Below are 24,301 nucleotides of genomic sequence, written 5' to 3'. Positions count from 1 at the left end.
GTTTAACATGTCAAGGACAAACATATAATATTGTCTGTCTCTCTGTGTTAGCCCTGTGATAGACCGGTGACCCGTCCAGGGTGTACCCTGTTCCTCGACTCCAACCTTTTTTTTAAGCTTCAGTTATACGAAACATACTAAATAACTGACAAATAACTAACCACATCTGCTTAATCATCTCCAACACCCTGAAGGACAGCGGGGAGGACAGCATAATTTGCAGTCCACAAATATAATTAAAGAGGACATGAGCGATTTTGGATTTTGCAAAGCATGGCGTTCCCTTCAACTCAACCGTAAGGAATATACTTTTTTTCCCTCACATGTCCATCACTCATACTCTTGTCTGGATTATTTCCTAGTCAACAGCACACTGACACTGAAATACACCCTATAGTTGTCAGCAATCATGCTTCTGTATCTTTAATTTTAATACATAAGAAGATCATTCCGCCAAGTAAAAACTGGAGATTTGATACATCATTGCTTACAGATGAAGATTTTATTAAATATTTTAAAAAACAGTGGGCTTTATATTTAGATTACAATGATCTCTCTGCAACATCCACATCTGTTCTGTCTTTTTGTCCCACCTTCGTTATTATACTTGATGTGGGGGGTGGGTAAAGGCGTAGAGTGTCTGGGGATTGCCTAGCGACAAGTTTTTTGGGTGGGTTCAACCCGGGGGCTGTGGTCATGACCTGGATGGGGCTCTGGTCGCTCTTGGGTGGTATTTTTCTGGCGGCTGGGGGAGGGTCTGTGTCGGCGGACGTAGGTTACCGGCCGTGGGTCCGGGACGGGTTTGGTGACTTGGGGTTCTGGGGATGCTCCGCCTCCGGGCTGGGGTTCTGGCTGGGCCTTGGTGGCTTGGGTCCTGGTTGGTGTGTCGCCAGGGTTGTGGGTAGGTGCATGCCTGGGGGCCCACCACTAGCGCATGGGGGCCTCTCGTGCGTCATGGTTGGAAAACTGTAATTCATTATTATCAGGATGTCCTATTACTCCCTGAAAAGCCTTCAGTTGATCTAAAATACTGCAACCAGAGTAATGACTAGGACTAGAAAGAGAGCGCACATCTCACCCCGTATTCGCTGCCCTTCATTGGCTCCCTATTAAATCCAAAATCGATTTTAAAATCCTGCTCCTCATATATGAGGTCTTGAATAATAAGGCCCCTGCTTTTAAGGTCCAACCCTACTTCCCTACTTTTAAGATCAGGCTTAAATGTTTGTTTTTGATAAAGCATATACTTAGGGTTGGATCAGGTGACCTTTAATCCTCCCTTATGCTGCACTGACTGTTTCTTCTTCAGTCACCTTTTTCACTCACAATGTGTTTATACCTCTCTGCATTTAATCATTAGTTGTTATTAATCTCTGGCTCTCATCCACATCACATGTTTGTCCTTTCTTCCTCCCCTCACCCCAAACCAGTCATGGGAGATGGGTGCCCCTCCCTGAACCTGGTTCTGCTGGAGGTTTCTTTCTGTTAAAAGGGAGTTTTTCCTTTGCATGGTACCAAAGCACTTGCTCATAGGGTTGTTTATATGATTGCTGTGGTCTTTCCTGTTCTCTTTGTATTATTGTAAAGCACCTGGAGGCAACCACTGTTGCACGATATATTAAAAAAAAAAAAAGAAAAAAAAGAATTTGAACTAAGTAGAAAATTAAATTAATCACCAGCACTGTGTCCTCTGGGTTAAAGAGTGAGACCTTCCAGCATGTTACCAGCATTCAGTTCAAAAGGTAGATTCTCTGATGATATTGGGGTACATAAGTGCATACAGTATGGGCAGCTTGCATTTTTTGGAAGGAACTATGAATGCTGAAAAGTATATAAAGGTTTCCCTATAGAGAAAATATGGCACATCATTAAACGAAAAATACGTTAAAGACAACCACAAACTCTTCAGCAGCTGGAAACCTATATCAGGCAAGAATGGGAATTCCAACACCAAATCTCCAGACTTATAACCTCTATGCCCAGACGTCTTCAAGAAGTTTTGAATAGAAGAGGAGATGCTACACCATGGTAAACATGCCCCTGCCCCAATTTTGAGACCAGTAGCAAGCATCAAATTTGAAATGAGGTAATTCTGTGCATAAGATTGTAAAACTTCTCAGTTTAAACATTTGTTATAGAATTTATGTTCTGTTGTGGATAAAATATTGGCTTGTGTCATTTTAAACTCTTTTACGTGTCATTTTGTTCAAATTCAAAGTTTAGACCCCCCCCCCCCAAAAAAAAAAAAAAAACACCCCTAAAACCCAATTCTGACCAATTTTAATAACACAAAACTAACCTTTTTTAAAAAAAATTTTTTTATTTGTAGTGAACAATGACTGGCAGACAACCAATTTTCGACCCCACTGACGTGCCAAAACTGTATCCAACACTCACAATGTACTGAAAGGTATGATGAAGCATTCAAGGTATTTGATAACTGAACACCTGCATTTAAAACCATGAATATTAAAATCAATCAACTATAATCATTTTCAATCTGTTGGTTTACTGCAGATTAGTGAAGTCCAACACTGAGGAAGTGACGTGATAAGCAGACATTCATAGATCCAGCTCATCTCAAAAGGTGCTTGAGGGTCAAACACAGACAGATTCCACATGCTTGAAGTCTGTCTGTAAACGTTTGTCCATTGGGTGTTTGTTTTAAAGCAGTAGTAGTATTTGTTGAAGTTCTCATGATGTCAGTGGCCTCACTTTGTACTTTAACTTTGAGTGGATTAACTCAAAAACACAAAACATACAATGTTTTCACAAAACAACAAACACAAAGAAGTTTCTGTCAGTGCCTGATGGCACATTAAATATCTGTAATGTAAATCAATCCTTTGTTTCATCCATCACTCATCGACTTTGCGAGCTCGGCGGCAGAATGTCCAGTGATGTTCCACTGTGTTCTCATTAGCCCGTTCGCTCATGTGATGAACACGTGTGTTGCGTATCGTAAACCCCTGAAACATGAAGATGGACACAAAGTCATAGCACCACATTAAATCCAATTATATTATTGACTATATTTGGTTTTTAAGATAATTTATTTCTACACACAATGCTAGCGGTGAGCTAAAATAAAATGGACTCACAGATTTGGAGATGAAGTCGAGGAGGTGGACACGCAGGCTGACCTCCTGTTGGTGGTCACATGGCCCGAAGGTGAAGGACACCTGGTAATCTCTGGTGTCCATCATGTGTTTGTTCCATTTTGTGAAACTGCAGGAGATTGACTCCAGCATTGCATGGATCTGGAGAAAGAGAGAACTGTGTGAGTGGTTAAACTTTAACACCATCTCCACCAATTATGAGATTTTCTGGAGCAAATATGAAGATATTGACTCATCAATAGCGATAAAGCTTTCACCAAGGTAGGAGAAGGTGTTGAGGTTGTTACATATGTACAAAAGTACAGCTGTGCATCGTCAGCATAGCAATAGGAGAAGCCCTTGAAGCAGTTTAGTAGATGATCCAGGGTAATATGTATAAAGAAAACAGAACTGGATCAAGAATTGAGCCCTGAGGTACCCCTCACATGGGGGGCACAGATGAGGACAATGTAGTTATTAATAAGAATTCTGATGGATCTTTTAACTGAGTATGATCAGAGCGATCATAGTGGGGATCAGTGGGGACCCAGAATGCGGGCTCGACATGTTGTTCATATAGACTTCAAAGTAAAAATGTATACATAATATAATTATACAAAGTGGTAACAGAAAACCTTACAGTGCCTGCCTTCGTGACATACGTAGTTATTATTCATCTCCAATTCTCTTCTACAATTTGTCTTTTGTCCTTCTTTCTTTGTTAGGTAGATAAAATAGAAGAATAGGATTTAAAATTCAAAATAATTATCACGATAATTCAAAATACTGTTTGGGCTGCGACCTGCTGGAGCAGGGGGGCTAGGAGGAGGAGTTGGCCGTCCGACTGCGGTCTGGAGTGTGGAGCCTTCCTGCTGCTGCGGAGTCGGGGCGGTCTGCCTCCCCCCACCGCAGGGAAAAGGGAAACACCACCTGGGTCTGGGTGCAGTTCCCCCCTCCAGGGGCGGGGGCACCTAGACCCGGTTTGTAGAGTACGCTTGGGGAGTGTGATCGTGTGTACAACGTCTCTTTATGTCTGTCTCCACGTTGGTTGAGGGTGGAGTAAGTGCATATGAGAGCATGAGGGTGGGAATGGATGTTTGTATCTGTGTGTGCCTGTATGTCTGTGTCTATATGTCAGGTTGGGTGTCAGGCGCCACCTCTCTGGGGACATCTCAGGCCCTCCAAGGTTTGGAGGCCTATCTCCCCCTACCACCACTTCCCCTGCCAGTGGCGGACCCCCTCAGACATCGGTGCGTTGGTGGTTCTTTGTGTCCGGGGATGGGCGTCCAGGTACACACCGGCTCACTCCTTGGCGGCCGCTTATCGGGGCCTGGAGCCTGGGGCTCGCTCGGGCCACCTCGGAGGTGGGGTGCCCCCGGCCTCTCGGCCTGGGGCTCGGTCACTCAGGCGCAGCTGGCTGCCGGCGGAGCTCACGGGCGCGTCACTGCAACTCCCCCTGGCTTCTGCTCCGCGGCTGCTGGGTGAGCCCTCATCTGGGACTCTCCTCAGCTCTTTCTGGGACAGTGGCGCAGCTGCCCCTCTGTTGGTCTTCCTTGGTCTCTTGTGTTCTGGGGGCCTCTGGATGTCTGGAGTTTTGATCTCCTCCACACCTGCTTCATGCCCTGGAGGACGGGGCTGTGGCCCCCCCCACACCCTCTAGCAGATTATTACATGAAGGAACCTTTTAAAAAACAAAAAACAAGCGCGTCCATGCTCACAGGTGTACACACGGGTGATCACACCCACAAACTACACCCTTTTTGGCTCCTACCTCAAAGCACACTGTGTTCTGTTGATCTTATGTGCTGCACAATAATGTTTAACATTTAGTATTTACTGTCATATTCCCATATATCATTGTGATGTTGTTTATTCTATTACTCTTGTTCTCTTCTGCTTGCTTTCTTTTTTCTTTCTCAGCAGGTGATCCAGGTGATTGATATATGCATTTTTTTTCTCTGCCCGTTCTGTTGGTTTTTGTCTTTTGCCCTTCTCCCCCGTCCCTCTTCTCAGCTGTTTCTCTTTCCCTCTTTCTTTCTCCCCTTCTTTCCCCCAGTCAAGTCTGTCCCGTATTCAGTAAGTGAAAATAAAATAAACAATAAAAGGTGAATCAAATGGACCATTACGGCAAGGCTGGGATGGTCAGTTTGGTAAAGTAAATCCGTTGGGCATCTTTCTTTGCCTTTAGACAACAATTCTGAGGGCAAAAGAGCCAAACTGGACAGGCGCAAAAAAAAAAAAAAAAAAAAAAGTAGATGATCCAGGGTAATATGTATAAAGAAAACAGAACTGGATCAAGAATTGAGCCCTGAGGTACCCCTCACATGGGGGGCACAGATGAGGACAATGTAGTTATTAATAAGAATTCTGATGGATCTTTTAACTGAGTATGATCAGTGTTATGCCCCCAGAAATGTGTTCTTTGTGTTCTCTTTATCTCGCTATCGTAGCTTAGAGCGGTGTGTGTATTTTCGTAACCATGACAACACGAGAGCAGTTTACGCTGAGAGTCAGGAAGTGAATCTACTGTGTGACTCGGGATATTAGCGTGTGGGCTCATTCAACCGCCAGCTCCGCCGTTACAGGATTAATCCTTTTCTCTTCGCTAAGGCATAGTCTGTGAGTATAATTCATTTTGTACAATTAAGCGGTGAAGCGTTTTGAACCGTTGTCTGTTATTCGGTTAACTTTATTGTGTCTCATATAAGCTATGCGGCTAGGCTGTCAAGCTGTGATAATTAGCCAGATGCTTTGAGCTTATTGCATCTATAATACATTTCATATATTTCATTGTATTGTGTTTACAGTATATTTCATTGTATTGTGTTTACAGTTTCACAAAAGTGCCCAGTAAAAACTTCTGGAATCCAATCGTCTGAGTCCTGGAGATTTTCTTGGGAGTGTTTAAGCTGAATGGAAACTTAGCCCATTACAGTGAAAAGACTGCAACGCAGCTAATAGGGATACGAGGATCGCCGCTGTACGGAGCTACTCATTATCGAGAGATAAGCAGCCTCCAATATAGCCTCGGAAAACTTCGCCGCAGCCGACATCTCCCGATACTGGAGACCCAACGACACGCAATGTCACAACGTAGCAATGCTGACAAAGGAAATGGAGACAACCAGTCAGAGTGTGTGCGCTCAAGGAGCAGTCGCTCATCTGGTACATCGTCTGGCTCAAAAATCAGCATAGCCATTGCCATGGCAAAAGCAAAGGCTGAAGCCGCGCAAGCTAGAGCGGCACATTCAAAAAGAGAAATCGAGCTTAAAGTGGAGCAAGCACATATTCAAGCCAGCCTCGACGCACTAATCGATGAAAAAGAAAGGGATGCCGCCGTTGCTGAGGCGAACTCCCTAGTAGCTGGTCTGCAGGATATGGGTCTCGAAGTACGCAGCGAAGTTAACAGCCTGGTCCGCCAGTCTGTCAAAGACCAGCGCGTAGCCGCCTTTGTCTCCGAACAGGCCAGCCTGAGCGCCAAGGGTCTATCGGCTACAGAAAATAACCTTCCCCCTTCTCAGCCAGTCACTCACCCGCATAACGCGGCTCAGACCCAAGCTGCCGCTCCTGCTGCTATTACGCCACACCAAGCTCTTCAGGGCCCCTGGAGAAGCGACGCACCAACACGACAGAGCTCCAAGTCACCCTTCTACCCCCCTCCAACTCCACTCCTACAGCAGAACCCCAAACGAGATTCTACGTTTCCCACGCATCAGCCCATCCACGGGACACTCTACGGAGGTCTCACCGCATATGACGACCAGCCAATAAACTATTGGGCCTGGAAAACATCATTCCAGAACGCCATTGCCAATCTAGACCTGTCTGCTGCAGAAGAACTCGACCTCCTAACCAGACACCTGGGAAAGGAGTCAACAGAGCAGGTAAGAAGAATAAAAACGGTCAACATCAGGAATCCAACTATTGGACTGTGCTCAGCATGGGGGCGCCTCGACGAACTATATGGCTCCCCAGAAGCCGTCGAACAAGCTCTGTTCAGCAAACTAGAAAGCTTCCCAAAGCTCACGACAAAAGATCCACGGAGACTCCGGGATCTAGCCGACCTGTTGTCAGAGCTACAAGCCGCTAAAGAAGATGGCTACCTCGCGGGCATGTCGTACTTGGATACCTCCAGAGGAATTAAGCCCATCATCGAGAAACTTCCATACAGCATACAAGAAAAGTGGCTATACCACGGGACGAGATACAAACAAGAACATTTCGTCAGCTTCCCACCTTTCTCCGTGTTGGTGAACTTCATCCGCACCGAGGCGAAAGCACGTACGGACCCAAGTTTCAACCTCTTCACGCCAAGCCCCCCAACCGAGAGAATGAATAAATGGGAGAGGCCCACGAAGACGTCCGTTCACACCCACAAAACACAAGTCTCAGGCACTGCCAAGTTTGAGTCTAAGGAAAGCAGGGAACGTATTGACCCGAATAAACATTGCCCCCTGCACAAAAAACCCCATCCTCTGAGGAAATGCAGAGGTTTCCGCGAGAAGAGCTTAGATGATCGCAAACAGCTTCTGAAAGAACACTACGTCTGCTTTCGCTGTTGCTCGTCAACAGAACACTTTGCAAAGAACTGCACAGCCAAGATAACATGCACCGAGTGTGGTAGCGCTGCCCACGTGACAGCCCTCCACCCTCACCCACCTACCTGGAAATCTAAATCGTTCCCCTCCATCTCAGAGGATAGCGGGGAGGAGGACAAAGCTGATAACCAGGAGGTCAACGCAACGTGCACACAGGTATGTGGGGAAGGTCTGAGTGCTAGAGCGTGTGCTAAGATCTGTCTCGCCAGGGTGTTCCCAAACGGACGAAGAGAGGAAGCCAAGAGAATGTACGCTATATTGGATGAGCAGAGTAATCGCTCCCTCGCGCGGTCAGAGTTCTTCGAAGCCTTCAAGATCTCCGGGCGCTCATACTCATACACACTAAAGACCTGCGCGGGACGTACGGAGACATCAGGAAGGAGAGCCAGCGGCTACACCGTAGAGCCGTTGGACGAGAAACTGAGTATCTCTCTGCCTACACTCCTCGAGTGTAACCAAATTCCCAACATCCGCGCGGAGATTCCCACCCCCGGTGTGGCCTATCATCATACCCACCTAAAACGCATCGCTGACAAGATACCACCTCCGGACCCAGACGCCAGCATTCTTCTCTTACTGGGCAGAGATATCTTACGGGTCCACAAGGTCCGAGAGCAAATAAGCGGCCCAGGAGATGCTCCCTTCGCCCAAAGGCTTGACCTGGGATGGGTCATCGTCGGAGACGTGTGCCTCGGAGGTGCTCACAGACCACCGGAGGTGAGAAGCTACAAAACAGCCGTTCTAGGGAACGGTCGTACAAGCCATCTCCAGCCATGTAACAACCAGATGAAAGTAACAGAGGTGTTTGAACAAGCACGTGACTATCAACAACATCCAGCGCGAACCCCGACGACGCTAATCGGAGACAATTTGGGGCAAACCGTCTTCGCTCGCACTCCCAACGACCACAAACTTGCTCCATCCAGGGAAGATTTGGAGTTTCTAAGGATAATGGAAGCCGAGTGTTGCCAAGACAGCTCCAACAGTTGGGTCGCACCTTTGCCGTTTAGGTCACCGAGGCAGCGACTCCCTAACAACAGGAAACAGGCTCTCGAACGCCTCGTCTCACTTCGGCGCTCACTGGAAAAACGACCACGGATGAAAGCCGACTTCCTAGAGTTTATGGAGAAGACGCTCAAGAAGGCGCACGCAGAAGCTGCCCCTCCCTTGCAACCCGGTCAGGAGCGTTGGTACTTGCCCCTGTTCGGCGTGTACCACCCCCGGAAGCCGGACAAGATCCGCGTGGTCTTCGACAGCAGTGCATCCTATGAGGGAGTATCGCTCAACGATGTCTTACTCAGTGGTCCCGATCTTAATAACAGCCTACTAGGTGTTCTTATGAGGTTTAGGAAGGAACAGGTTGCGATCACCGCCGACATCGAGCACATGTTCCACTGCTTCATCGTGAAAGAAGACCACCGGGATTTTCTCCGCTTCCTGTGGTATAGAGACAATGACCCTACCTCTGACGTCGTGGATTACAGGATGCGGGTGCATCTCTTTGGTAACAGCCCCTCGCCTGCCGTCGCAGTGTATTGCCTGCGGCGGGCGGCTAAGGCAGCAGAGGCCGACTACGGCAGCGATGCTAGGAGATTCGTCGACCGCGATTTCTACGTCGACGATGCCTTAAAGTCTTTCAGTACAGAGGAAGAAGGCATCGCAGTTCTCCAGCGAGCGCAGAAGATGCTCGCGGCTTCCAACCTCAGGCTGCACAAGGTTGCATCAAATTGTTCCGCGGTCATCAGAGCATTCCCCTCCCAGGATCGCTCTCAGGATTTCAATGGCCTGGATCTCTCCATCGATGATCTGCCTATCCAGCGTAGCCTGGGACTGTTCTGGAACATGCGCACGGACACTTTCACGTTCCAGATCGAGATCGATCAGAAGCCGTTCACCCGCAGAGGGGTACTCTCGACCGTGAACAGTCTATACGACCCCCTAGGGTTTCTAGCACCCATCACAGTTGATGGAAGACGGATCCTAAGAGAACTCACCTTGCAAGCGGAAGATTGGGACGCACCCCTTCCCAAAGACATGGAGACCAAGTGGACTAGATGGAAACAGTCTCTTCAAGACCTGGAGGGGCTCCAAATACCACGGCCTTATACGTCCCTCTCCACCACAGGAGCCCTAAGGAGAGAACTCTGCGTCTTTGCCGACGCATCCGTCAGAGCAATAGCGGCCGTAGCCTACATCAGGGTAACTGGCAAGCAGGGACAAACTGAGATTGGGTTTGTCTTTGGGAAATCGAAGTTGGCTCCCCAACCTAGCCTAACTGTCCCTAGACTTGAACTTTGTGCTGCTGTGCTCGCCGTCGAGATCGCCGAGATGATAGTCGCAGAGATGGACACAACGTATGACAACATCACCTACTACACAGACAGTAAGGTCGTACTGGGATACATCCATAACCAGTCAAGGAGATTTTATGTCTACGTACACAATAGGGTCCAACGTATCCTTCAGTCACCCTGTCCCGGCCAGTGGAAGTACGTTCCAACGCATCTTAACCCAGCTGACGTTGGGTCAAGAGCTGTAGCATCAGCCCTGCTCAGCAGTACACCATGGCTCAAAGGACCAGCCTTTCTTTGCGACGCATCAGGGCATCCATCCGAGCTTCGAGAGACGTACAATCTTGTCGACCCCGACATCGATGCCGAAGTGCGTCCACAGGTGACAACGAAACTCACCCATGTTGCTAAAGGCGTGGTACGCCCTCAACGCTTTGAACGCTTCTCCAAGTTCAGCACACTCCATGCAGCCATTGCACATTTGATCCACGTAGCTAGCTCCTTCGCTCGCTCGACGCAGGGCGAATGTCGAGGCTGGCACATCTGTCGTCCTACAGAAGAGGAGCTGCTGAAAGCCAAAGTGTGCATCGTAAAGAGTGTCCAGGGTGAGTGCTACGCGGAAGAGCTCAAGTGTATCGGTTCTGGAGTCGACATACCATCTTCCAGCAGCTTGTGGAGATTGCATCCCATTATGGACCAGGATCGACTACTCAGGGTAGGAGGTCGGATCGAGCAGTCAGGCTTAGGCATGAACGAGACTCATCCCATCATCATTCCTGGCCGGCATCACCTCGCAACTCTGCTTTTGTCCCACTATCACGAAGCAGTAAAACACCAGGGGAGACATCTTACTGAAGGTGCCGTTCGGGCCGCAGGTTTTTGGCTCGTGGGAGCCAAACGCTGTATCAGCAGTCTGCTATACGGATGCATCACTTGTAAGAAGCTGTGAGGGAAGGCCGAACATCAACGGATGGCAGCCCTGCCGGCAGAACGGTTACAAGTAGCACCTCCCTTCACCTACATAGGTGTCGATGTCTTTGGACCGTGGGGCATCGTTTCACGCCGCACAAGAGGAGGAGTTTCGAACTCCAAGCGATGGGCGGTGATGTTCTCGTGTATGTGTTCCAGGGCAGTGCACATTGAGGTGATCGAAGCCATGAGTGCCAGCAGCTTTATTAACGCCTTGAGGAGATTCTTTGCGGTCAGGGGCCCCGCGAAGCAGATACGCTCGGACTGCGGAACTAACTTCGTCGGCGCTTCCCGTGAGCTGGGGATGGACAAGGAAAACTCAGGGTTCGACAGGGTGGAGAAGTACCTCAGTAAACAGAGCTGCACCTGGGTGTTTAACCCACCCCATGCATCCCATATGGGTGGCGCATGGGAGAGGATGATCGGCATTGCCCGCCGTATCTTGGACTGCATGCTGCTTGAACAGAGAAAGTCTCGCCTGACGCACGAGGTTCTGACCACGCTTATGGCCGAGGTAGCAGCAATTATGAACGCAAGGCCGATCATTCCAGTGTCATCCGACCCCAAGTCGCCCTGCATCCTCACACCAGCCATGCTCCTGACTCTCAAAACAGGCTCCGCGCCTCCTTTGCCGTCAGGCAAGTTCGAGGAAGCAGATCTCTTCAGGGAGGAGTGGAAACAAGTTCAGGGCCTGGCAGACATGTTTTGGAACAGATGGAGGCGTGAATACCTCAAAACACTGCAACTTCGACACAAGTGGCAAGGGAAACAGCCGAATCTTCAAGAAGGGGACGTAGTTCTCTTAAAGGATGATCGGGCAGAGAGAAATGAGTGGCCCATGGGCATCATCACGAAAGCCTTTCCAGGGAAGGACGGTCTGGTCCGGAGAGTCAAAGTGGAGGTCGTTAAAGATGGAAATAGAAGAGGATTCTCTCGTCCCATTACAGAAGTAGTTCTGCTTCTTTCTCCAAAGTCTGACTCTGCCAATTGATGTGGGCTCTTAAAGACCCCAAGCGGGGAGTGTTATGCCCCCAGAAATGTGTTCTTTGTGTTCTCTTTATCTCGCTATCGTAGCTTAGAGCGGTGTGTGTATTTTCGTAACCATGACAACACGAGAGCAGTTTACGCTGAGAGTCAGGAAGTGAATCTACTGTGTGACTCGGGATATTAGCGTGTGGGCTCATTCAACCGCCAGCTCCGCCGTTACAGGATTAATCCTTTTCTCTTCGCTAAGGCATAGTCTGTGAGTATAATTCATTTTGTACAATTAAGCGGTGAAGCGTTTTGAACCGTTGTCTGTTATTCGGTTAACTTTATTGTGTCTCATATAAGCTATGCGGCTAGGCTGTCAAGCTGTGATAATTAGCCAGATGCTTTGAGCTTATTGCATCTATAATACATTTCATATATTTCATTGTATTGTGTTTACAGTATATTTCATTGTATTGTGTTTACAGTTTCACAAAAGTGCCCAGTAAAAACTTCTGGAATCCAATCGTCTGAGTCCTGGAGATTTTCTTGGGAGTGTTTAAGCTGAATGGAAACTTAGCCCATTACAATCAGAGCGATCATAGTGGGGATCAGTGGGGACCCAGAATGCGGGCTCGACATGTTGTTCATATAGACTTCAAAGTAAAAATGTATACATAATATAATTATACAAAGTGGTAACAGAAAACCTTACAGTGCCTGCCTTCGTGACATACGTAGTTATTATTCATCTCCAATTCTCTTCTACAATTTGTCTTTTGTCCTTCTTTCTTTGTTAGGTAGATAAAATAGAAGAATAGGATTTAAAATTCAAAATAATTATCACGATAATTCAAAATACTGTTTGGGCTGCGACCTGCTGGAGCAGGGGGGCTAGGAGGAGGAGTTGGCCGTCCGACTGCGGTCTGGAGTGTGGAGCCTTCCTGCTGCTGCGGAGTCGGGGCGGTCTGCCTCCCCCCACCGCAGGGAAAAGGGAAACACCACCTGGGTCTGGGTGCAGTTCCCCCCTCCAGGGGCGGGGGCACCTAGACCCGGTTTGTAGAGTACGCTTGGGGAGTGTGATCGTGTGTACAACGTCTCTTTATGTCTGTCTCCACGTTGGTTGAGTGTGGAGTAAGTGCATATGAGAGCATGAGGGTGGGAATGGATGTTTGTATCTGTGTGTGCCTGTATGTCTGTGTCTATATGTCAGGTTGGGTGTCAGGCGCCACCTCTCTGGGGACATCTCAGGCCCTCCAAGGTTTGGAGGCCTATCTCCCCCTACCACCACTTCCCCTGCCAGTGGCGGACCCCCTCAGACATCGGTGCGTTGGTGGTTCTTTGTGTCCGGGGATGGGCGTCCAGGTACACACCGGCTCACTCCTTGGCGGCCGCTTATCGGGGCCTGGAGCCTGGGGCTCGCTCGGGCCACCTCGGAGGTGGGGTGCCCCCGGCCTCTCGGCCTGGGGCTCGGTCACTCAGGCGCAGCTGGCTGCCGGCGGAGCTCACGGGCGCGTCACTGCAACTCCCCCTGGCTTCTGCTCCGCGGCTGCTGGGTGAGCCCTCATCTGGGACTCTCCTCAGCTCTTTCTGGGACAGTGGCGCAGCTGCCCCTCTGTTGGTCTTCCTTGGTCTCTTGTGTTCTGGGGGCCTCTGGATGTCTGGAGTTTTGATCTCCTCCACACCTGCTTCATGCCCTGGAGGACGGGGCTGTGGCCCCCCCACACCCTCTAGCAGATTATTACATGAAGGAACCTTTTAAAAAACAAAAAACAAGCGCGTCCATGCTCACAGGTGTACACACGGGTGATCACACCCACAAACTACACCCTTTTTGGCTCCTACCTCAAAGCACACTGTGTTCTGTTGATCTTATGTGCTGCACAATAATGTTTAACATTTAGTATTTACTGTCATATTCCCATATATCATTGTGATGTTGTTTATTCTATTACTCTTGTTCTCTTCTGCTTGCTTTCTTTTTTCTTTCTCAGCAGGTGATCCAGGTGATTGATATATGCATTTTTTTTCTCTGCCCGTTCTGTTGGTTTTTGTCTTTTGCCCTTCTCCCCCGTCCCTCTTCTCAGCTGTTTCTCTTTTCCTCTTTCTTTCTCCCCTTCTTTCCCCCAGTCAAGTCTGTCCCGTATTCAGTAAGTGAAAATAAAATAAACAATAAAAGGTGAATCAAATGGACCATTACGGCAAGGCTGGGATGGTCAGTTTGGTAAAGTAAATCCGTTGGGCATCTTTCTTTGCCTTTAGACAACAATTCTGAGGGCAAAAGAGCCAAACTGGACAGGCGCAAAAAAAAAAAAAAAAAAAAAAAAGTAGATGATCCAGGGTAATATGTATAAAGAAAACAGAACTGGATCAAGAATTGAGCCCTGAGGTACCCCTCACATGGGGGGCACAGATGAGGACAATGTAGTTATTAATAAGAATTCTGATGGATCTTTTAACTGAGTATGATCAGAGCGATCATAGTGGGGATCAGTGGGGACCCAGAATGCGGGCTCGACATGTTGTTCATATAGACTTCAAAGTAAAAATGTATACATAATATAATTATACAAAGTGGTAACAGAAAACCTTACAGTGCCTGCCTTCGTGACATACGTAGTTATTATTCATCTCCAATTCTCTTCTACAATTTGTCTTTTGTCCTTCTTTCTTTGTTAGGTAGATAAAATAGAAGAATAGGATTTAAAATTCAAAATAATTATCACGATAATTCAAAATACTGTTTGGGCTTCTTTTGTAGGTATACAGTGGAAGTAACACAAATTATGTCGCTTTTATCGGCACCTAGTAATTAAAACCTTAAAGAACACACCTAAAGGCTGTCAGCCTCTGTAACCATTTGCTTCCAAGTGACTAAATTTATACCCACATTCCAGAAGTGTGTGATTTACCATCAGGTACTGTATTTAAGTTTGTGTATCACAGTCAAAGCTGCTGTTGTTAATTTTTCAACATTGTATGCTAACCAACCCCAGTCGCAACTTAGTATTTTTTGTTATTACTAATGGAATATAGATTTTTAAATTATTATAATTTTTGTTTATCTGTCAGATTTTCTTCATTGTGTTGTCAGTAATTCCACAATAACTCAGACTGAAAATAATCTTAATGACAAATGAATTTAAGACTTTCAAAAGAAAGGATGCGATTGTCATGTGACTCTCGGTACTGTTAGCTGACAGTCGGTGGACCAGCATGAGGTTTGTTTAGAAAACACATTTCTCACTTAACAGTTTAAACATGAAATATTCACACACACACAAAAAAAAAACACAAGTTACAAAAATTCACAAATATGCTCTTTGAATCTTAATCACAAAAACAGCTAGCCATTTACCTTATTGTTGTGCACTTATCATTTTATTACAGCAGTGGATAAATATGTTTAAACGGGCCACAAAGCTACAGGTCGTAATGTTATATTTCATTCAACCAGCAAAAGTTGCTTTTCTAATTTCATAACATTAGGATAAAATTATAAATTTTTTTTGTTCCTGGTTAATATTATGTGTTTGATGCCTTATTGTCAACTGGTCATATGTCCAAAATCTACAAATTAATTCATCTTCAAATTCATGTTTTTATAGAGTGATCATCTGTGGGAGCAGCCGATCACATAACCACGGTATGAATTTCCTTCGGGATTAATAACACTCTATGAAAAAAAAATCAACTAACAGCTGACTTACTCCACAGCTGAAAGTGATTGCTGCATGGTAATACCTTACTGTCTAGTTTTTTAACTTCTTACTTTCTTAAAAGTGCATCCCCAGCTAGTGTATGTTGCTAACTTTCAGGAACAATTGCGAGACACTATGATACACCATTGCCCTTAAAAAGATTTTTAAAAAAAAAATTGGTCCATTTTTATGAACGGAGAAGATGCGACTCTCTATTCAACATCTCTGAGTATAAACCCATTTGAGAGCAGTTCCAGAGATACCAAACCCGCTGTTAATCTGTCTAGATCTGTCAGTGGTGTCTAAAACTGAAGATAAGTCCTAGAGGACTAAAATGGAATATTCACACTTATCTGGGTTCAAAAGAATATCATTAGCAATTTTTTAATAATACTGTTTCAGTGCTGTGGTTTCATTAGTAACCAGACTTGAATTTATCAAAGATATTGTTTCCCTGACAGGTCTATCAAGAATTTTTTAATTGAATGCAAGTTTAGAAATGGTTCTGTAATTGGGATCTAGAGAGTGTTTTTAAGCTGAGGGAAGACAATGTTTTGCAGTAATATAGAATGCAGCCAGATGAAAGGAAATGATTTATTTTAGACGAGGAAAGATGACTGGCAGAACATCATTAATAAATTTAGGAGGGACGTCAGCTTGGAAGGAAGAAGTACCTATGTGGGAGACTATATTTTAAGGAGATCTTGGAAATCAGATAAAACTTGGAAAATAAAACTTGATGAGACAGTTGATCAGATGAAAAGGATCAAGACTTTTCCATTGTCTTCTACGGCAATGAATCTAATCTGTTGGGCTTTTATCAGAACTATGCTATTGAGAACTGATGAACATACACTAACAAACCAATGAACTAAATCACTAAATTAAAAAAATAAAATAAAATTAGGTGTTGATATGGGCAGATTGGAAAGAAGAGCTGAAAACCTAGCTGCCGAATTCTCATTAATGATACAAGACTGAGGAGTTTGCTTCTGGGAAGACTGGGAAGAACACTGGCTCTGAAAAAAAAATTATGCAGTCATGTGAAATACAATAAAATTATGGAGTCAAATGAAATATTCTTAACTGTGATAGGATTAAGAATATATATATATATATATATATATATATATAAAGCTTTAGACTTCAAACTACAATCTCCTGCTCTGAAGTCCATTTCTCATCTTAAACACGGAACAACATAACAGGTTTTTAATGATCAGATTTATGAGCAGAGAAGCAATGCAACAAATACGAAAGGATTAACATGAAGCTAGACATAGCTTCAATGTCTGATCATAGCCATTTAATATTCAAATAACTTGTCAATCAAATATCATATTGAAACAAAAAGAAAAGAAAGGCATGCATTTAATTTCTCCACTTCATTAATCCAACAGATAGTTTTCTCTTTGAGGAGCCAGTCTGACTGAAGCTTTGTGCAGCCATCTGTCCTACTACAGAGCACTTTCTGCCGTCACACCACACCCACTGGGGAGATAATGTCGATGTTTCACCCATGTTTGCTGAGAGAGTGAAGATTTATTGCTGTGGAAGCCTTGAAGGAAAAATGTAATCCTCAAAATAACAATGATGCTTTTTTGAGGAGTTGAGCAACAAAACTTGTCACACAAGTACATTTTAGTCCCCTGAAGGTTCTAATCTATATCAGATATTATGTCATCGTATTGCCTAGCAACAATCTAGCAATGGATTAAAATGACCTGTGTTTACCTTTTATACATCTATAATGCCTTATAAAGAAAGTTTATCTTATGACAATAACACCCTCCATCCATCTAAATCTACAGCTTCACTTGTCCTCAGCTGTCCCCTCCTGGTGACACTCCTGAAACATCAATCTGTCTGTAAAGCTCCAGTTTCCCTCTCCCCTCTTGAACAAGACCCTTAGATATTTAAACTCCTTTGCTTGGGGGAGCAGCTCATCCCTGACCTGGAGTGGACACCTATCCATTTCCTGCTGAGGAAACCTAATTTTTAATTAACAAAAGCTGAATTATGCATGGTATATTATGATGCAATCACATTGCCTGGTAATCACCCAGCAACTGCCTTCTTATTGCCTTTATGCATCTACAACAGCTCACAAAAACATTTTGTTTTTTCCTTTTTTTTTGTATAATTTCAACAACATCTCATTTATATCTACAAAATTTGAATTATAGACTTTTAGCAGGCTATAATGTACATGTTTGATAAAACAGCTTGGACACTCGAGTTAAAACTCCCTCTCTTGACATTGATTAATCTCTTAAAACTAATTTCTGTTCATCAGAATTACATATTTAGAGTTTTTGTCCTCATTTACACAAGTAACTCAACACTTCTGGCTCTTTTAGTATTCATGAATCTATGAATATAACATCAGCCACTGACTCCTTTGCTTCCTTCCCCACCTCCAGAGCTTTCCTCTGCTTCTGTGAGCCCCTCTCACAAGTTTCAAGCCACATGAAGGGAGACCCAGTGCCAGTCTACACTGCTGAAGTGTGCCTTTCATTATGCAGGCAAGGAAAAACCTGAAGCAAAGTGTGAAAATCAGGAGGTCACAAATAGAAGAAAGAGTGCTGTTCTAGGAGTCAGGGTAAAGAAGTTTAACACTTCTTGGAAAGCTTTTACTGCACACTTAAGGTATCGTCAGTTCACCCATCTGTAAGGTGCTTTCACATGGGCTGTGATTTGAAACATGTTATTTTCAGTGGTTTCCACCTTGCAACGATGGTCTGGTGCTGTGCTGAGTAAAGTGCAACTGCAGCACAGCTTGGGAGATCCTGTGGATTTGAAGTTTGCCATCAGTATCATGGCATACAAAAAGGCACCTAGCCAAGCTAATTTTATAAGTCTGAATTACCAAAATTACACAACACATGTTGAGTTTGTATTGAGACCACAGGAGGAAAACCCTTCCTTGAAAGGGTTTGCATTAAAATAAAATATACACAACAAATGTGCTAACAGTCCTTGAGAAATGTACATAAACAAAGCGTAGATGTGTTATGAACACTGTGTGGATCCCAATATAGAGGTTTCAAACCTTTGCAGTTCAGGTTTCAGCACTCTCTCACCTCTTATTCACTTTGAACATGATGGTGCAATTTGTTGCCAAACTGAATTGTGGATTGTGGAGTTGGGAAATGATTAACTTTTCTAACAGGATCCAATCAAATGAAGTTATGAAAATCCCTCACAGAATAGAGAAGATGTTGCTTGTGCAGCCTGTTAGCCGTCCAGCTTCTGGGCTACAACCCGCTACAGATCACAGAAAATTAGGATTAATGTATAAATTTAAAACATGTATTTAAAATTTTGTAGGAAAAAGCAAAAAATACTGGTAGCTGCTTCTCCTCAGTCTCCTAGTAGATGTACCTCAGCTTTATATTTGAAAGTCCTAGGTCAGCGGTCCCCAACCCCCGGGCCTCGGACCGGTACCGGTCCGTGAGTCGTTTGGTACCGGGCTGCGAGAGTTGAGGCTCAGGTGTGAAATGTATGGTTTTCAGGGTTTTTATCGGTTTTCAGCGTTATTTTGTTATCATTTTTATCGTGAACTTGGTTTTCCTGGGTCTTTTCACGTGTGTTATGAATAAATCTTCTTTTTTTCGGTACCGGTACTAGTTTTATTTTGTTGTATTTATCCGCGACACCTTAAAGGCCGGTCCGTGAAAATATTGTCAGGCATAAACCGGTCCGTGGCGCAAAAAAGGTTGGGGACCGCTGTCCTAGGTCATTTGCAGAAAAGTTGACCTCTGACTTTGAACTTACCGTAATTGTCGGGCTATAAGCCGCTACTTTTTGCACAAGCTTTGAACCCTGCGGCTTTTAGTCAGGTGCGGATTTTCTATGGATTGTCCATGATTTTTGTCATATCGTAAGACGATTTGTTTTGTTTGTTCCGCTGCTGTACGGCACTACGTTGCCTGGCGGAAGGGAATGTGATCAGACACACAGTATCGGGGTTCAAGGGTGGTATGTTGGTCACATGTCCATCCGCCAGGCAACATAGTGCCATACAAGAAGCGCGAAAAACAAACTTCAAAGTAGCGCTACGCGTTCAGCGGGAGGCGTGGATGATGTGCGGCGATAAACTTGCGAAAAGCAAGTTATGCCCAACTCCACCGGTGGAATCTGACAGCGTGGAAAAGTGTGAAAACATCCATGATCACCAACGGATTTCGAAGGGCTGGACTGCTGCATGATGGAGAGGAGGACACCGCCACGGCCCTTCAGAGGGTGTTCGACTCTGACACTGACAACGAAGTAAAGAAGCTGAGAGTGGATGACGAAGCCACCCTGAGCCTGTTCGTTTCCGACACTGGAGAAGAGGACTTTGGTGGTTTTAGTGCGCAGGAAGATGGTGGTGAATGACTGACTTTTCTTCTTGTTAAAGCCGTGTCACAGCACCTGAGCCTAAAAGGTAGTCCAATCTATTTTTCTGGTGTGCTGTAGGTTATTGTTATGTACTACATTTGTTACTCATTTATGAAGCGCAGTTAATGTGCAAATATGTACCCATAACTTGTTTTTCAAAAATATTAATAAAAGGGATGTGTCTCCAAACAGCCATCTCTTTCCTGACATTTCGCTTTGTGCATATTCTCTTACATATGATAAGTCAACATTGAAACACCTGCGGCTTTTAGTCAGGTGCGGCTAATGTATGTACAAAACAGGATTTTCCCCTGATTTTAGCTTGTGCGGCTAATATTCAGGTGTGCTTTGTAGTCCGGGAAATACGGTAAGTAAAAGTAAGTAAAATTTATTTATATAGCACATTTCACAGATAAAAATCACAAAGTGCTTTACAATAAGATCAGACATACAAGTTAAAATTAATTAAAAGCCCGTTTGTATAAAAATGTCTTCACCTGCTTTTTAAAGGAGTCAGTAGAGTCTAGACAGCGTAAAGACAACGGCAGAGAGTTCCACAGCCTAGGTGCCAGCGCCTGAAAAGCCCGATCCCCACGTGTTTTAAACCTAGTACGTGGGACCACCAGTAGCCTCTGACTTGAAGACCTAAGTGCTCGGGATGAAGCATGAGGTTTCAGCAGGTCAAAGATATACTGGGGAGCTTCACCGTGCAGAGCTCTAAAAGTTACAACTAAAATTTTAAAATGAACCCTAAAATTTACAGGCAACCAATGAAGAGAAGCCAAAACTGGAGTAATGTGTGACCTCTTGTTTGTACCAGTTAAAAGTCTTGCCGCTGCATTCTGTACAGACTGAAGGCGATCCAGAGCTGATTTGTTGAGACACGTAAAAAGACCGTTACAATAATCCAAACGAGAAGAGATAAATGCATGAATAATCATCTCAAGTTCTGCCTTTGACACCAGTAGCCTGAGTTTAGAAATGTTTCTTAGATGATAAAAACAGTTCCGGACAAGTTGTTTAGAGTGTTTAGATTGTTTAGAACTTGAGGTCAAGGTCACTGAGATTCAAACTCATCCAAGGTTTTTAGTAGTTGTGTCTATGGTATGAATTTCAAAATCCTATGTCATCTCACTCTCAAGTTATTGCATTCACAACCTTGGGTGTCCACGCTGTCTACCTGCCCAGTTGGGTCATGAAAATACGCCATCAATTCACTTATGATTATGGGTCAGGCTTCTTCATCAGATGTGGCCTCCAGCTTGCACTGGAACAGTTTGCAGCTGAGTGTGAAGCAGCAGGAATGAGAATCAGCACTGAAGTCTGAAGCCATGATCCTCAGCTGGAAAAGGTTGGAGTACCCATGCCAGGCCAGGAACGAATTACTACCCCAAGTGGTCGACTACTGGTGATGGCCAGAGGGGCTGATGGCGCGATATGGCAGCCTCGCTTCTGTCAGTCTGCCCCAGGGTAGCTGTGGCTACAACTGTAGCTTGCCTCCACCAGTGTGAATGTGAGAGTGAATGAATAGTGGAATTGTAAAGCGCTTTGAGGGTCCCAAAAAGCGCTATATAAATGCAATCCATTATTGTTATTATTATAAGTGAAAGAGTTTAAGTATCTCAGACTCCTGTGAGGGGAGAGGGCATGTCCCACCGAGAGGAGGCCCCGGGTAGACCCAGGACAGGCTGGAAAGATTATATCTCTTGGCAGGCCTGGGAACACCTTGGTGTTTCCCCAGATAAGCTGGAGGAGGTGGCTGGGAAAAGGGAGGCCTGGGTTTCCCTGTTTAGGCTGCGCGTCCACATTGAAATGGCCGAAAACACTTACGTTCCAGTACTGCGCGTGCGTGAAACGCAAGAAGATTTGACCTGCCTCATTTCTGTCTGCTGCTTATTTACTTTCCGGCTCTTTGAAACGTCGTGGCAAAATGTTGAGGAAAAGCACCGAGTTTTTTAAATGGACTAACTATGAGGTGGAGTTTTTGCTGCCAGTAACACAAAAGTACAAAGTTGCAAAAGATAGTTAAAGAATTTGAAGAAAAGCTATCTGGAGCATGTACAGACTGATATTAATCTTTAATAAGGCTGTTAAAATTGAGAGCAAACAAAACAACTGCTGTCTTACTTTAATTGGTCACATGACTGCATCATATGACTAACATGCGTCATCATTTTAGAAAGTTTGCATTTTCGCTGTCCACACTGCGACGCAAGAGCAGTTTTGCACGTTTTCAAATGTATGCGTTTTCGAGAGTGAAAACGCCATCTCGGTGTGGACGGGAGGCCAAAATGAAGAGAAAACAACGCACCCAAAGCTACTGTTTTTATTGTTTCTTCACCACTTCCAGGTGTGAGGACAGTGAAGAGAGAAAAAAACAAATACTGCAGAGTCATCACACTCTTCAGAGTCTGTTTTAAACTTCAGTGAACGTAGAAAGATATTCAACAATTTAAGATTCCGGAATTAATAATATATAAGGGGAACAATTGCAATACTGTAAATGTTAACTTCACACAGTGTACTTTTTCCAAAAAGCACGTCACATCACTTATTTTGTAGTGGTTAAACTAGTTAAAAGAAATAACCTATTATAGGAGTCCCAAATTAGTTATGGTAAAACTGTAATAATTAATATTATTTTTTAAAAAGTAATATTTCCAGTCAGCATGTATAGACACTCAATGGAAAATGCAAAAGCAGTAGCAGAACTTAAAATTTATGAATCAGGCATTAAGCATAAAAAAACGAATCAATTTTATTTAAAATTGTTTGTTTTTTTCTAGAAGCAGACTCAGAAGCAGTCTAAAGGAAAAATAAATAAATAGATATACTGTAAAATCTGCTGTGATAGATCAATACAGCCTGACCAGGCCTTTTCCCACTGACCTTGGTGGTGATGGTGAGCTGGGTGATGATGACTGCAACAGGATTGGAGTACTTGGAGAGCTTTCTGGTGCTGGACAACTCAACCACCTCTTCGTAGCTGTCTGTGGGGTAGGGCAGATGCGGCTTGGGGTCTCCCAGGCACTGGATAAGGGGCTCAATCTGATAGAAGTCAGCCTCCTTTCTTAGCAGCTCCGTCTCCTTGAAGTCACATGGCAATGTGAGCTCTGACGTCCGCAGGAAGTTGAGGATGTAGCTGAAATAGCAGAACCAGAGACAGGATTAGTCAAGACTGCTGAGCCAACAATTCTGAGCTGTCAGTTAAAGTTGGGGCAGGAGAGCTGCTAAATGATGTGCAAGTAAGCTAAATAATCATGTTTCATACATTTTTTTCCCTAATGTTCACTCTATATGACATTAAAGAGATGTTATATAGATTGGGGTGGCTGTGGCTCAGGTGGTAAAGCATATCAGCTACTGATTGGAAGGTAGGTGGTTCAATCCTTGGCTTCCCCATGCCAAGTATCCTTGGCCTAGTTGCTCTCCGATGCGCTCATCGGAATGTGAATGTTGGTTAGACTGAACTTGAGTTTAGAAGCGCTTGTATGAATGGGGTGAATGAAACATGTTGTATACAGTGCTTTGTGTATGGCAGATGTATGGGCCTGGTTTCTGATAATACTTCAGAATCTTGTTTTAAGTTCATGGTTAGAAATATGACAAAACCTCCCCCACAAAACACGCAACATGGAGTCAGCCCACAAGAGCACCCGATGTGGCTCATTCTTCCACAGTCACCCGCCTCTCCCAACACATTACTTCTTCTCTAACATATGCAAAGCTGACTAATTTCCTTAAGCGATTCACACGCTTGCACACAATCAAAAATTGGTCAATGACTTTATGAGGAAAGGAATCGCAAGCTGGTATCATCTTGCAAACTGATTAGTTCAGTTTCCATCTGGTTTATAAACTTAAACCTGCTGCAGTGTGCCAAATCAGCTGCCTGGCATGGGGCCGACGCTGGGTGCGCACCACGGCTTCCTAGCTTGAATTCTTTCCCTCTCCTCGCCTCTATTTTGTGTCAGAGATTAAAAATAGCAAGTGGCCTTCTGCAGAATAAGCAGTTCATAGATTCTGGCTTTGACGCTGCGTTTGCCTGGAGAGGCCAGCTGTCACCTGCATGCAGGCAGAGTAGGCCTCGCCACTGATTCTCTATAGACACTGGGCTCTGGACTTTGACTGTAAGACAAAACGGGTGTGTTTGCGCATCCACTTTATATTGCAGGACAACTTCTGGTGTTTATAACTTTGTTTATGTTGAAGATAAACAATCACACTGAGCAAAATGTGCATGTGGTTGACGATGTTGATTTTAGAAAGGCATGCAGCAAATAAATTACTGA

General features: G+C 44.8%; 1 protein-coding gene across 4 annotated transcripts in view; it reads right to left on the bottom strand.

The window, feature by feature from the left end:
• Positions 1-2,306: 2,306 nt before the first annotated feature.
• kctd6a (potassium channel tetramerization domain containing 6a) overlaps positions 2,307-24,301 on the bottom strand; it is a 46,522-nt gene continuing 24,527 nt past the window's right edge. For all 4 annotated transcript variants that reach the window (XM_085407152.1, XM_085407153.1, XM_085407150.1 and 1 more), the window contains 3 exons: positions 22,899-23,151; positions 3,102-3,260; positions 2,307-2,969 (listed from right to left, as the gene is read on the bottom strand). In XM_085407152.1, the coding sequence (XP_085263278.1) occupies positions 2,859-2,969; positions 3,102-3,260; positions 22,899-23,151 (523 nt within the window). In that variant the 3' untranslated portion in view covers positions 2,307-2,858. The remainder of the gene's footprint in view (positions 2,970-3,101; positions 3,261-22,898; positions 23,152-24,301) is intronic.

This window comes from Rhamphochromis longiceps, linkage group LG5 (genome assembly GCF_057381845.1).
Source record: "Rhamphochromis longiceps isolate RC_006_pf linkage group LG5, R_longiceps_female_GT1.1, whole genome shotgun sequence".
NCBI classification, from domain to species: domain Eukaryota; kingdom Metazoa; phylum Chordata; class Actinopteri; order Cichliformes; family Cichlidae; genus Rhamphochromis; species Rhamphochromis longiceps.
The sequence above is the reverse complement of the archived record's forward strand: the minus strand, read 5'-3'. Positions and strand labels throughout refer to the sequence as shown.